Here is a 14,996-nt window from a genome sequence, read left to right on the forward strand (position 1 = left end):
AAGAGTCCAGAGAACCCTGTAAGAAAAAGAAACCCAACTGCTACTCTATCAAGGGCCACACCTGCATGAGATAAGAGATCCGTCTGATTAGAGCCAGTGGGAGACTTCCATGCTCCAACACTGCCAACGAGCGGGCTGGGGGAGAAGAGCCATCAACCCCACGGGCCCCTGGTGTCTTCTCTGGCCACTCTTCTTGGTACCCAAACAGGCCTTCTAGTTAGGTATAAGGAAAGAGCCATCATTCTTGGACAATGAGGCAAAAATCATCTTCCACAAAGAAACGTTTGAAAAGTACTAAAGCCACGGTTAAAACAATAAATCTAAAAATTTCTGATTAAATAGTAGAAGAAGTTAAAATCACCTCATTCTTAAGTTATGAGAATGAACCAGTAGCACATGCCGAAAGGAGTTAATAGTCTGATATTTAGGGCACTTCCCTTAAAATACAGGCACAGGCAACCCTGGGAGAAATACAGCCACCAAAATGTGGTTCTTGGGCTAAAGAAAGAGCAGAGAAGAATTAAAAGCACGTCACTTGGGTAAAAGTAACAAGTGGCCAACATTTACTTAATGCCTCCGCCTCCCAAGGATCCACTGAACTATAGAGGAATAAAAAAGGTATAAACCCAAAGTGAGAGAATGAATGGGAGGCCCATCAGAAGAGAAGAGTTTTCTGCAAATCTATGGAGGAATGGGAGGTGGCGACATAGATGAAGGAAACCACAGCACAGAGAGCCCAAGTCTGGGGAGGGGGTTCCCCTGCCCCTGGGAACCCCAGAGGCTCAGAGTTCAAAAACGCCAAACACAGGGAAGGCCAGATCTAGCCTGGGGATGAAAACAGGGCAATTTATTGCGTCTCCTTAGGAAGGCTCCAGCCCCCTCCCCACCCACCCAGAGCAAGGAGCAGGCTCCTACTTGGTGCTGTGGTTTGCAGCACCTTTTTGAAAAACTTGGCAGATGGTCCATTACATTTCTCCTGAGACACCTAGTCATGTTTAAAACGTACTCTATTTAAAGATTAGAATCAGAGAATGTGAGAGTTTGAAGCAACCTCAGCGGTCGCCCCATCCAACCCACTTACTTTGCCAGGTGAAGAAGTTGAAGCTAAAAGAACTTGCCCACGGTTACCCAGTAGCAGCGTCTGGACTCAGCCTCAGGCCTCCAGACTTCCTATACCCCAAGCTTCCCCTCTAAAGTCACGGACGGTGGGAGAGATTTTCAGATGTGACCCTGCCCCCCACCCACAGCACAGCAGAGGTACCTTCTGAGCGGTGAATGCACGTGTGCTGATTGTCACTTAGGAAAAACCCCTCCTTGCAGCGGCACTCGTAGCTCCCCATGACGTTGACGCAGGTGTGCTGGCAGCCGCCATTGTTGTCCAGGCACTCGTCCACATCTGGAGGGGGAGAAGGCTTAGCCTTTGCTTTTGCAACTGTTTCAAATACCCCACCTACCCCAGCAGCTTAGGGACCCGTACTAAGCAGAGATGAGGTCCCTCTTCTTGGCCCTGCATCATAGAACTTCTTAGAATTTAAGCCAATGGGGCCCCCAGATGATTAACCCAGCCCTCATGGGTCTGGGGCTCCCTTAAACAGGCCCTCCACATGGACAAAAGATAATCAGTTCAGTAAACACCTTCTCTTTCCAAAGCACAGTGCTAGAGGGGACAGTAAAATCCAGATGAGTAAGGTCAAATTCCTTCACTCTAGGAGCATGGCCTTCAGCAGAGGGAAAGAGACAAAACTACAAGGAATTATGAGATAAGGAAAAGCGGTACAAAGGAAAGAGAGGTCACATGTGGTTGTGGGTCTCAGGATGGGTTTTATGGAAAAGCCAATGAAGTATGGGCCCTGTGGGGTGTCTTCAATTACAAATCAGGAGAAGGGATTCTAGGCAGAAGAAAGAGCATGAGCACAGGCGTGAAGGCTGGGGAGCACGGAGTTTATTCAGATAACAGTGGGTCATCAATTTGGCTGGAGTACAGGCACATGCAGGGAAGTCACAGGAGACAGAGCTGGGAAGAAAGATTGGGGTCACACTGTGGACGACCTTGAATACCAGGCAAAGAAGTTCCTATTCCATTTGGGAGGCAACTGGGAAGCACTGGAGCAGGGGTGACATGGTCAGTCCCTCGTGTTGGGAAGAATCAGGCAACAGCTCAGGGAAGAATGGGAAGCCTGGGAGGCCGGCTTCACCTGTGTGCCTGAAATAGCCTCGGCTGGTGCCAGCAGAGGACCAGACCTGGGGCCTGGGAGGGGGGATGCCTGGGAAGGAAGAAATAGAAGAGGACTGTGGACAAATTGTCTGTAGGGCAGAAAGCCATGTGGGCGTGGGGTGGGGTGGCTGAAACGTGGGAAGACGACCAGCGCTGGGTACAGAAAAGGGGGTGGAGACGCGGCTGGCCGCCACTGTGGGAGGGAGGTGAGAGTGTGAGATGCTGACATTCAGGGCTATGTCTGCCAGGTGGTGGGAAAGCTGAGCCTGGTGTTGTACAGACAGCCTTGAAAACCATTTACTTGTGATAGCCTGGTAAGGTGGTGGATGTAGATGAGAAAGCCAAAGGCAGAGTGTGAGAAGGGAGAGAAGGGGCACAGAAAGGAGATGGCCAGGGGCAGAATTCGGGAGAATACTAAGGGTAGGAGCAAGTAGACGAGACAGCAGGAGCCCCAGAGAAAGAGCCATCAGAAAGACAGAGGAGAGGCAGCCTTCCTCAGTGCCATGTCCCCAGGGCAGGGTTAAGGGACTGTCCTTCCACTGTGTCACATACTACCCTGTGCACAGCTCCATCAATATACTTATCACATTGCATTCTCAAAATCATTTTTTTTTAATTTTTACCTTTTGACCCCCCCAAATCTTTTACTTATCCATCTCCACTAGATTGCAAACTCCTTGAGGTCAGAGATTTTTGTTTAACTTAGCACAGCTCTGGAACCTGCAGGTGCACATTAACTGTTCACTGCATGAACCAACAAGCAGCAGAGCATAGCATCACCAGAGCCAAAGAAGAGGAACCTTCCAGAAAGCTTTCAGACACGAAAGAGGCTCAAGGAGAAGGCTGATATAAAAGCAATTTACTTTCTCCAGCCTGATTTCCCATGTGCCTATCACTAGCTCCTGGGCACATCCGTAACAAGAAAATTCACATTTAAATATCTGTTATCTGGTTTCAAGCTTCAGATCTCACAGTCATCCGTCCTCCCACACTACCAGGCAGATGCCTTTCTAAACTGATGGGACTCAGGCCATCCCCTAGAGCCTAACAAACTTGCCCTTCCCGATGCCAAAGGGTGAAGGGAGCACATTCCAGAGGATGAGCCACGCTGGAACGCACCTGGCCTAGGTGTTCCACAGTGAGGACTCACGGGGAGCAGGAGAGGTCTGTTTCCTTGAACACCAAATCCTGGATTGGTTTTGAGTAAAACATGCTCCCGCTCTGAGCCGCCACACCCCATCCCATGTTGAACCCACCATTCCTTTCCCCCAAAGCAATTAGACCTGTGTCATTAAGTTGGGTGATATACTCTGACTGAATTATTCAAAAGCGTGTGTGTTCACATGCACAAATATATATCACCAGGCTGGTGAGTTTCTCCAGACTATAAAACAGGGTTTCACCACTCTGCGTGTTAGAACCCTGACGCCTGGTCGCCGCCTCCTGAGACTCTGCTAGAACTAGTCTTGGCTGAGACCAAGGCAATGGCGTTGTTTTAAACTTCTCAAGTGATTCTAACGTGCAGCCAGAGTTGAGAAGCACTGCCACAAAACCGAATGGCTATGTTGTACTCCCAGACACTCAATAAATAGAAACTGAATTCAGGTGGAGTGAGCTGCACGGAGAGCTGTATTTCATTTTTCAGGCTCACAGGCATTCAGAATCTTGGGGCATGCTGGGTTCAGTGCCAGAGCTAAGTGGTGTTTGTACTCTGCAAATTCTGGCGAGTATATTTGTGGCTACTATGTGGTTAGGGGCCAAGGAGAGGTAAGGGGTCATCCCACAGAACACAGGAAACTCCGCTCCCAAAACATTTTGGCTTTGAGCTTCTTTCTGGTCACAAAATGCTTCAGTCCTTTCAAGTCTAAATACAGAGAAGTTTCTATGTGGGCTGGACCTGCTCTTCTCAATGTACCACTTTATTTTCTTGTGACTTCCTTTGAAAGAATCCTTAGCCCCTTCAGATATATTCAGTGGATGCTCAGGACCTTTCTGCAAGGCAGATCCTTGCTACCAAACCCACAAAGACACCTCAAGGAGGGGAAATGGAGGTAGTCTGCTGAAATATCTGTGTTAGCAGCCAAGGCAAGGACAGACTCCAGGCCTCAGGGTTTCTGAGCAGGCCTTTCCTCAGAACCGCCACACCCAACCCTGGCCGAGGTCCCTAACTCCTGGATGGTTTGGTTTGTTGTTCTCAGGAAACTCACACTTCCCCCAGGCTGTGGGTTTGGGCACAACTATGGTGACTGAGTCTGCCACCAGATACAAATCCTCAAAATGCTATTGTTGGTAAATCAAAGGGAAATGTGATATTTCCCCCAGAAAATGGTAAAAATAAAAAAAAAAAAAAAATACTGTATGCTTCCCAACAAATCACACACTAAAAGTGATTTCATTTTTTTGAGTGTTTAATGACTCTCAGTTTATTGCTGCTCTCAGGATTTTCTCTCTAACATGTCTTTTTGTGGTACTGTTGGCCTAGAAAGTCTGCAAAGGGGTTGGTGATCCCCCAGCCCTCCAACAAGTCTTCCTGACAGCTGTGTGCTTGGAAGGCCGAGTGGTCTGACCTGAAGCCTGACCTCCCACACAGGGCACAGACAGGAAGGGACAGAATCTACTTCAGAATGGGGCACCAGGTGACAGCAAAGTAGACAAAGGTCATATGAGGAGTGAGTCCCAAATGGAAATACCCTCCTTCCCCAGCACTCAAATACAAGTTCTTATCTAGTGACTTTTATGCTGATCTCAAAGCAAGTGATCAAGTGGCCATTCCCACTGCACCATAAGGAGGCATCTGAATAGCTGTCCCCGCAGAATCAGGGCCTAGCTCAAATGGCTCTTTGGTCATCCAACTGGACATCAGTGGCTCAACCACATGGAGGGTCATCAGTGTCAAAGGAATCTGATGCCGTCTGTCTCCCATGATGTCCTCCCTCACAGCTGATAGCACCAGCCTTAAAATGCAAACAGACCACAGATATCTGCCTCCCGGGTGTGCTGTATCCTCTAAGACTATCCAACACTCAACCTTATCCAATTGCTTGCTGTTTCTAAGTTCTGTTTTATTCCTGGCATAAGGAACCAATGTAAACGATGCTTTTGGCAGTCCCTAACTCAGGGACTGAAATTCCAACAGCTGTTTCTGTTTTGTGGAATACTAGGAGGATGTTAATGGAAGATTTCTGTTTGAATTTCTCTCCCTTTCAAGCAAAAAAAGAGAGGGGTCTACCTGGCTGAAATCCAGGCACACATTTGGAGTCATCAGGACAAAGATTTTACCTAGTTCTAGAATAGAGACACTTACAGCATTAAAAAAGTGGTTCTAAGTTAGGACCCTTTTTCTTTCTTTCTTTCTTTTTGAGGAAGATTAGCCCTGAGCTAACAGCTGCCAATCCTCCCCTTTTTGCTGAGGAAGATTGGCCCTGAGCTAACATCCGTACCCATCTTCCTCTACTTTATATGTGGGATGCCTGACACAGCATGGCTTGATAAGCAGTGCATAGGTCAGTGCCCAGGATCTAATTCAGATGACCGAAGTGGGGTGTGCAAACTTAACTGCTATGCCACCAGGCCGGCCCCTAAGACTCTTTTAATACAAGACCAAAGATCTTAAAGGTGACAAATCAATGTTAGAAAGTCAGTAAGTAGTAATGATGATGTCTGCCCATCTCCTTGGACTAATGGAGGATTTATATTATGAATGATCACATAAAACCTAAAACAGTTTACCTGATTTTCTATCAGGGAGTCTGATTTCTAGGGGGCCAGAAAACACAAGTCCTTGGGGGCTGTACCCCTTGGCCGAGTGGTTAAGTTTGCATGCTCTGCTTTGGTGGCCCAGGGTTTTGCTGGTTCGGATCCTGGGTGCGGGCCTAGCAGTGCTCATTAAGCCATGCTGAGGTGGTGTCCCACATAGCACAACTAGAAGGCCTCACAACTGAAAATATACAACTATGTACTGGGGGACTTTGGGGAGAAGAAGGAAAAATAAAGTCTTTAAAACAAATTTTAAAAAAGAAAACACAAGTCCTTGATCCCCTTCTTGTTTTAATGAGTATGTTTTCATCAAAGGAAAGAAAGGGGTGGGGGTGCCGAAGAGTAGGCCAAGGAGAACTGCCATTTCCAACCATTTTCCTTACCAAGACAATTATGACCGTCATGAGCCAACATGAAGCCATCAAAACAAGTGCAGCGATAATTGCCTGGAATATTCCAACAGTCATGGACACAGCCTCCGTTGAGCTCATTTTCACATTCATCAATGTCTGAGGAGTAAAACAGAAGTAAACCACACAGGTGTGATTTCTTAAGTATGGAGATACAGGTATTTACCTCTAAACCGCCCACTTCTAGGAATCCATCCTGAAGATACATCTCCAAGAACAGGAAAATAAATATACATAAGGTTATTCACTGCAGCATTTGTAATTACAAAATACTAGAACAACCTAGATGCCCATAGGTAGCAGAGTAGTTGAATAATTATGGTACATTTACTCGATGCAGTACCATGTAGCTGTTAAAAAAAAGAGAGAGAAAGATCTCTATGAAATGATTTGCAGTGATTTCTAGAATATACTATTAAGTAAAAAAAAAAAAATCAAAATGCAAAAGAGTGATTGTAGTATGTTATCTTCATGGGATAAATAAGGGCATACAAAAACACACACACACACACATGAAATTCCAGCATACTTTTTTGCAGAACTTGACAAGCTTATCCTAAAATTTATATAGAAATGCAAAAGACTCAGAAGAGCCAAAAACAATTTTGAAATAGGGGAACAGATGGGAGGACTTTCACTCACTATAAAGCTACAGTTATCAAGACAAAGTGTGGTGCGGGCATGAAGACAGATATATAGACCAAAGGAACAGAATCGAGAGTCCAGAAATAAACCCTTAAATTTATGGTCACTTGATTTTAGACAAAAGTACTAAGGCAGTTTATTAGCAGAGAGGATAGTCTTTTCAACAAATGGTGCTGAGATAATTGGATATCCATATTCAAAAAAGATTAATTTAGACCCTTACCTCACACCATACACAAAAATCAACTCAAAATGGATCGGAGACCTAAATGTAAGAGCTAAAACTATAAAGCTTTTAAGACAAAATATAAAGCTTTTATGAGAAAATCTTTGAGACCTTGGATTAGGTAAAGATTTTTTAGATACAACACCAAACACACAATCAATAAATTTAAAAATTAATAAATTTGACTTTACCAAAATTAAAACCTTTTGTAATTCAAAAGACACCATTAAGAAATGAAGACAAGCCACAGATTGGTAGAAAATATTTGCAAATCACATACCTTATAAAGGACTTACAAAGAACTCTTACAACTCGATAATAAGAAGACCAACAACTCAATTTTAGAAGGGGCAAAAGATTTGAATAGACATTTCACCAAAGATGATATGTGAATGGCTAATAAGCACATGAAAAGATGCTCAACATCATTAACTATTAGGGGAATTCAAATTAAAACCACAATGAGATATCATTTCACACAGAACAGTTAAAATAAACAAGACAGACAATGACAAATATTGACAAAGATGTGGAGAAATGGGAACCTTCATACGTTGCTGATGGTAACATAAGATTGCACGGCCACTCTGGAAAACAGTTTGGCAGTTGCTTAAAAGTTTAAACATAAATTTACCATATGACCCAGAAATTCCACTCCTGGGTATGTACCAAGAGAAATGCAAAATTATGTCTACACAAAGACCTGCAGGTGAATGTTCATAGCAATACAATAGCCCCAAAGTAGAAACCCAAATGTCCATCAACCGGTGAATGAATAAACAAAATATGGTATACCCATATGAAGAAATACTAGTCAACAATAAAAAGGAATGAGATGCCAATACAGGCTACATGGATGAACCTCAAAAATATTATGCTAAGTGAAAGAAGTCAAACACAAAAGACCATATTTATGATTCCATCTATATAAACTGTCCAGAAAAGGCAAATCTAGAGAGACAGGAAGTAGATTAGAGGTTGCCTGGAGCCGGGGCAGGGAACAAGGTCTAACTGCTTGGGCACGAGGGATCTTACTGAGATGAGGAAAATGTTTGAAAATTATATTATGTGATGGTTGCACAACTTAGCTAATTTACCCAAAATCATTGATCTGTACACTTACTAGAAGTGGTGACTTTTATGATATGTAAATTATAACTCAGTAAAGTAGTTAAAAAGAAAATACACGCTTAGCTGTCTATTTGTGCAAAAGAAATATGGGAAGGATAAACCAGAAACTACAGAGACTGGTGAGCCACACTGAGTGGGAAAAGGGGTGGAAAGAAGGAGAAATGGGGACAGGTAACAGGAATAGCAGGAAGGAGTAACACTTCTCTGAGTTTTGTATAGCTTTGACTCTCAGAACCACAGTGATGTTTCACATACACGTGTGAATACATACATACGTATGTACATGTACATGCAATCAACCAGGAAGCAGCGGTAGGGGTGAGGGGAGGGATAAAAATGGAATACAAAGACAAACAAATGAACCTAACTATATTATAAATGAATAACACAACCACACCGAGGGGGATGGGGAAGAAAAGCACTAGCCTGAGTAACTTTGCAAAATAATACCTTCACTGGATGTTGTGAAGCTAAGAACAAAAATAGCCCTATACATGTACTGTGCCCTCTGAGTAAATGTATTTCACTCACAGGGTTATGGATTAGTAACTTTGTAAATACGTTTTGTGTATACTAGGATTGAACAAACAGGTAAACATATTGCAGATAATGAGAACCCTGTTTCTCACTGTTGGAGAAAGAAGTTCTACATAAGCAAAGAGGGAGGTTACAATGAATCTTGTGGTATTGCTTTGGAATTTAGAGTATCAGTGTAAGTCACTGTTTTTAATATATATACAAATGGATAGATATACGGAATAAATGTAGATATGTATGTATGCACGGGTTAATATACATACATATATTTTCTAGCTCTGCCCACTGACAGGGCCTAGGAGTAATGACTGCCCAGTAATAAAGAAAACACCAAGCATCCAGATCGTGGTTTCTATACACCATTTTCCAATAAAAGAAGCAGGACTCCTTAGAAGTCGTTGATTCCAGGGCTGGGGAGGGGAAAATACAAGATAATCTGGAGCATCTTGTGATACCAGAAAATCAGGAGTTTCTCAGAAAAGGATGAGGGCATGTCAGAAGGACATAGGAGACAATGTGAAGGACCTCCCAATGGCTACAGCTGGAACAATGTGAGCCCAAAATAAATAACGATACATATAATTAAATAAATTCCCATGAGTCTATAACTGGCATAAATACTTAAACACAGAAATCAATGCATAAATAAATGGGAGAGAAGGGACAGATCTTCCTTGCAGAAGAATCTCAATTCATAGATGCCTAAGAAAGGAGGGAAATATAAAATTACCCAAAGACACACATAATGGTAATAACTGTTGTGGGCAAGACCCACAGCTGGATGCTAAAATTAGGGAGGAAGATTTGCAAAGAAAGAGAATATTAGCATAGGCTGAAAGCATCTGCCCCAAGATAGGTTTCTATTGCAAAGGGAGAAAATAGTAACCTAGCAGTGGAGAAACTCAGAATACAGCCTCTTCACCAGGTAATCAAGATTAACATCACCTGTAAGGCAACATGCTGACATCGTGTGCCCTGATGTTCACACAATAGCACTTCTGTAGCAGCCTTGCCAGAACGTTTACCTTTGTATTACTATAAACACATAACCTCAATCTTATAGTAAGAAAACATAGGACATTGTCTTATCATGTCAGTTCCTACCATATCAATTCTTATCGTGAGGAAACATAAGGCAAACAAAAGAACTGAGCATTACTCGTCAAAAGTGTCAATGTCACGAAAGACCAGGGAAGACTAAGGAACTGTTACAGATGGGAGAATACTACAGCTAAATGTAAATATAATGTGGGACTTTGAATTGGATTCTGGGTGGGAAAAAAAGCATTAAGGAAAAACTGGTAAAATTTGAATAAGGTCTATAGTTTAGTTAATAATATTGTGCCAATGTTAATTTTCCTGGTTTTGAAACTGTCCGCTGTTTTATATAAACTGTCCTCTGTTTGAATGTTAACATTAGTATAAGATAAGTGAAGGGCATACGTGAATTCTGCACTATTTTTGAAATTTTTTCTGAAGTCCAAAATTATTTCAAAATAAAAAGTTTATAAAATAACACAGCTCCTTAAACAAAGGCCAAGTTTAGATCCATCCTTTTTAAACTTGATTTAGTTCCCTAAACTGAGAAGTAAGGACCGTATAACAAATACTGACCACTGAAACATCCCCTCCCCAAAGTCTAGGATATAAGCAAAGATCATTTTGAACAAAATATCATTTATCTAAAACCGCTTCTGAATCACATTATTTTAAAAATACTTATTCAGGGCCCATACTTTCATTTCTCAAAAATTTTGGCAGAAGAAACTCGGTGAAGGATAAAATTCTGGTCACTCTGGGAAAACCCAGTTCCCAGCCTTGAACTTCAACAGGAGCACTGAAGCTGAGGATAAGCACACCACAAATATACCACAGGTTGGACCCAAGAGGCTTAAAAACTAACAAGCCAAGAAACACATCTTTGAAAGGAGTTACATCCTTGAATATCCATGTCTTTGAATCCTTGCAATCTTCATTTTCTCTCCTTTTCCTTCTAGGAAGAAAGTTTCCACTTCTAGCCTCCTGTACCAAGAAATCCAAACTAAACAGGGACATCCTTCCTCACTAGGTTTATAAATTCTACAGGTATTCAAAAGAGCAAATCCTTCTAGGGTTTTAGTTTAAAACAACAGTACAAAGAGTATACGCTCCCTGTTGACACTGATTACCTGTGGATAAAGGAATAGGAGGGTCTTTAATTTGCTATTTTACATATTTTTGTATTATTTGACTTTTTATAACAATAATCATCTATTATTTTAAAACCAATTTAAATATACAAAAGCAACAATGCTGGGGCTGGCCCAGTGGTGTAATGGTTAAGTTCGCGTGCTCCCCCTCAGAAGCCCGACATTCGCAGGTTCAGATCCCTGGCACGGACCTAGTACCACTCGTCAAGCGACGCTATGGTGGCATCCCACATAAAATAGAGGGAGATTGGCACAGACGTTAGCTCAGCAACAATCTTCCTCAAGCAAAAAGAGGAAGATTGGCAATAGATGTTAGCTCAGGGCCAATCTTCCTCACACAAAAAAAAGCTACGATGCCAATCATTAGTTATTTTAAACTCAATAGTAGACTTTTCAACTATAAACTGTTAGCAATTCAATTTCATTTGTAATATGTCAAACCCAACAGCTAAGAATAAAGGAACTCTCGCCACTTGTGATGCAACATCCTTTACTAAATACGTCCTTTATCCAAAAGAAATCATGGCACAGTTTCTGCCCCCAGAGAGCATATAGTGAGCGGAGGACACAGTGAAAAAGTGAACATTTTTTTCCCCAAGCAGGGTACCAATACGTGTGATTTCCAGTACTACATGGAATGTTTAATTCGGTGAGGTGTGGTATGGAGGAATCGGCAGAGAGGGCTCAGGGAGAGGTAGCTCTTTGGCCTCCGATGATGTAGAGCAGACAGAGAGATGGCTGTCTGAGTCTGGGAAAATAGGAACCTGGACACACAGAAGGGCTTTATGGATGGACCACCAACCCCACTTGCTGTGAAGCTGACCAGGAGCACGCCTCCTCTGATGCAAGAGGCAGGAGCTTTGCTCCTCACGCACAAAGGAGACCGAAGAGGATTTCTCACCCAACCAAAGAGGGACACCAGGAGGGTGAGTGAATAGGAGAGATTTGGGGCCAGCGACAGGGCCAGAGGAGATCTGATGCTTTCACCTGCAGGCTAATTGTGCGATCATGGCCACAAGTGTTTTTCCCAATTCCCCTGGGTCTCAGTGTCCCCGCCTGTACAGTCAGGGATGGGATGGGCTCAGAGCTCCCTGAAGAGCCCTGCCAGCTCCAACATGCCACGATTTCCATCCTCAGGAACAGCCTCCTCCTAGGAGGGGCCAGTCTCCGCAAGTTCTGAACTTCAGAATTCATCACACCACTGGCCCAGAACACAAAAGGGCAGAGTCCAGATTTTGGGCCCCCAGATCTGGAGCAGTAACGGCTTAAAACACCCCTTTGCACACATCTTTCCAGGGTGAACTTGCAGCTCCAAATGAGGCAGACTCTCAGTACAGCTCTAAAGATCGGCAGGTTACAATGCCCAACAGCCCAAAGCCATGGACAGGATGGAGCCTCCAGAGCCTGCAGGGGAGGGCAGGACTCTGGCACTCAGACACAAGAGAGAGGGTGCAAACTGCCCCAAGGTGGGAGGGTGCAGTGGGCGGGCATGCAGGATCAGCCCTGCTCTGGCAGGCGTGGCTCTCCTGATCAACATGGCTATTGACTTTCTGTCCCCAAAGTGAGTGGGACCAAAAGACACTAAAGCACCTCTTTTCCTTTTCAGAACCTAGACAAAAGGACATTTCAGAGCCAGATAAAACCATATGATCAGCTCTGGGGGAGACCCGACATTCTCAGTCCTTTAAGGATCTGAAATGCATTCCCGGAGGGGAAGGGGCAGCACGTTTACCCACACGAGGAGCCTCTACAAGAGCAGAGCAGGTGGGGGGCTTCCCCCGCTGGCCCACCCACCACTGGTCCCCAAGTCACTTACCCTCACACTGCCTGCCCTCCCCTTGGTAGCCAGGCTTGCAGGAGCACTTGTAGGAGGTGAGTGTGTTCTGACACAGGGCATTGGTGTGGCAGTCATCTAGCCCTTGGGCACACTCGTCCACATCTGCAAAAGAGCACAGCAGCTCTTGGTATGGTGCCCCAAGCCCTGCGTGACCCGGCCTTGGCCTCTCTCGAGCATCATCTCCCACTGGCCCACCCCTTTTCACTCCTCACCAGCCAAACTGCTTGGGAGCCGCTGGGATGAACCAGACCATCTGCAGGCCCGTTTCCAGACACAGCCTGTTCCCTCTGACTGGAAGACCTCTCACCCTCTCTACTTGCCTTCAAGACTCAGCTCAGATCCACCTCCTCCAGGAAGCCTGCCATGACACTCATGTGTAGGTGAGGTGTAGTGTTCCCCAAGATGTGCTCCCATATTTATCTCCTTTCATAGCACATCACCTAGCGTTGTCACTGCTTTCCTGCCTGTCTCCCCCTCTAGATGGTCTTGATTACAGACTGGGTCTGTGTCCCTGATGCCAAGCACACTGCCTGGCACATGAGTAGGGAATAGCAAATGCCTGCTGGAGAAAGGATCAAGTTGGCCAAAAAAAGCTCTGAAAGCCGAGCAGTGTCTGTCAGCTTTCTCAGGGTCTGGGTTACGGGGTTGGGGGGGGGGGGAAGCTTGCCCTGGGTGGTAAGCACACCGTCTCGAGCTCTCAGACGGTGCAAAGAGGGACCAGTGTCCCCCTTCCCAACTGCCCACCCTCTCAACCTCGAAACCGGCCTTGGCAGAAGTATCTCCTGGGTTGACACCGCTCCAGGATGCTAATTAAAACAAAAGAGTTTTGAAAGTATCGCAAGCCCAGTTAGGGCAGAACGTCCAGAGTACTCATCTCCGGGCCGAGCCCCCAGGCTTGTGGCCGCTCACGGGATTCCCTCCCGGATCCTTAAACCGCGGCTGTTCCGCACACGGAAAAGCCCCTGGAGGCGGCCCTGCAGCCGCGGGGGAACTGCCCGGCCCCCGGAGAAAGAGGAGCGAGCCGCCGGACCTCGCGCTGCGCCCCGGGGGGCCCCGGTTTCCCCATCGGCACGAGGAGGGGCTGGCCCCCGAGACTCCGGTGCCCTCCCTCCTGCTCAGCCGGAGAGGGTGCGCCCGGCAGGCGCTCTCCGCGGACCCCAGCGGCGGGGACCGGGCGGGAACTGTCATCAGCCCCGGGTCCGAGGCCGGGCCGCGCGCTCAGGCCCCGGGCCTTTAGCCCAAACGGTGGTGGCGCCTCGGCCTGGCTGGCGGGGGACGGCGCCGGGGGAGCAGGGGCCACGCGGAGCTCCCGCCGCCGAGACCCCGGCCCGGCCCGCCCGGCTCGGGGCGACCCCGCGGGGACCCGGGACCCCTTGGCGGCGCCGGCGCCGCCCGCCCAGCCAGGTGCGCCCGCGGTCGGACACTCACCCTCCGGCGGCCCCGGGGCGCGGCCGGGCGGGACGGCGGCCGTGAGCAGCAGCGGCAGCAGCAGCGGCAGCAGCGGCCGGGCCGCCCCGGGGCAGCCGCGGCCCGCGACCCCCATGGATGGCGCGGCGGCGGGCGGCGGAGGCGGCGGCGAGCGCGGCGGCGCCGGGAGGTGTGTGCGGGCGCCCTGCCCGCCGCGCCGACACCCCCGGCCCGGCCCGGCCCCGCCCGGCCCGAGCCCCGGCCTCATTTTCACACGGTCCTCCCCGGGCCGGGCGGGCGGGGGCAGTGCCGCCCTCCGCGCCCTCCCCTCCTCCTCCCGGCCCCGCGCGGAGGGGGCGCGGCGGCGGCCAGGGCGGCTGTCAGCCCGGAGGGGGCGGCCCCCGCCGGCCCCCGAGAGCCTCGTGCTCCGCCTGTTCGCTGCGTCTTACAACTTGACCCAGTCCGTCCTGTGAGGACAAACAGCCCTTCTAGGCTGAAATCTTAAGAGGGGGCGCCCGGGAAGTGTCCTGTGTAGCTCAGAGTCCTAGAGACCCCAAACCTCAAAAAAACCTATGGGCCTGTCCCACCTCTCCACTTGGGAGAGGGCAGTGTGGCTGGAGTGGGAGGGACTCCGCAGACTTCT

At 47.0% G+C, this 14,996-nt stretch overlaps 1 protein-coding gene across 19 annotated transcripts in view; it reads right to left on the reverse strand.

Moving 5' to 3' along the window:
- SCUBE2 (signal peptide, CUB domain and EGF like domain containing 2) overlaps positions 1-14,996 on the reverse strand; it is a 95,285-nt gene that overhangs the window by 51,142 nt on the left and 29,147 nt on the right. For 3 of the 19 annotated variants that reach the window (XR_011541604.1, XR_011541605.1, XM_070626294.1), the window contains exons 1-4: positions 14,375-14,652; positions 12,926-13,048; positions 6,355-6,480; positions 1,262-1,396 (exon numbers count right to left, since the gene is read on the reverse strand). Coding sequence is in view for 12 of the 19 variants with exons in the window: in XM_070626294.1 (XP_070482395.1) it covers positions 1,262-1,396; positions 6,355-6,480; positions 12,926-13,048; positions 14,375-14,621 (631 nt within the window). In the remaining 7 variants the exon portion in view is untranslated. Of the gene's footprint in view, positions 1-1,261; positions 1,397-6,354; positions 6,481-12,925; positions 13,049-14,374; positions 14,659-14,996 lie in introns of those variants that run through there. The other 16 variants (XM_070626290.1, XM_070626295.1, XM_070626296.1 and 13 more) reach the window with 11 other exon arrangements.

The sequence above is a fragment of the Equus przewalskii genome, chromosome 6, assembly GCF_037783145.1.
Source record: "Equus przewalskii isolate Varuska chromosome 6, EquPr2, whole genome shotgun sequence".
Taxonomy (NCBI): Eukaryota; Metazoa; Chordata; class Mammalia; order Perissodactyla; family Equidae; genus Equus; species Equus przewalskii.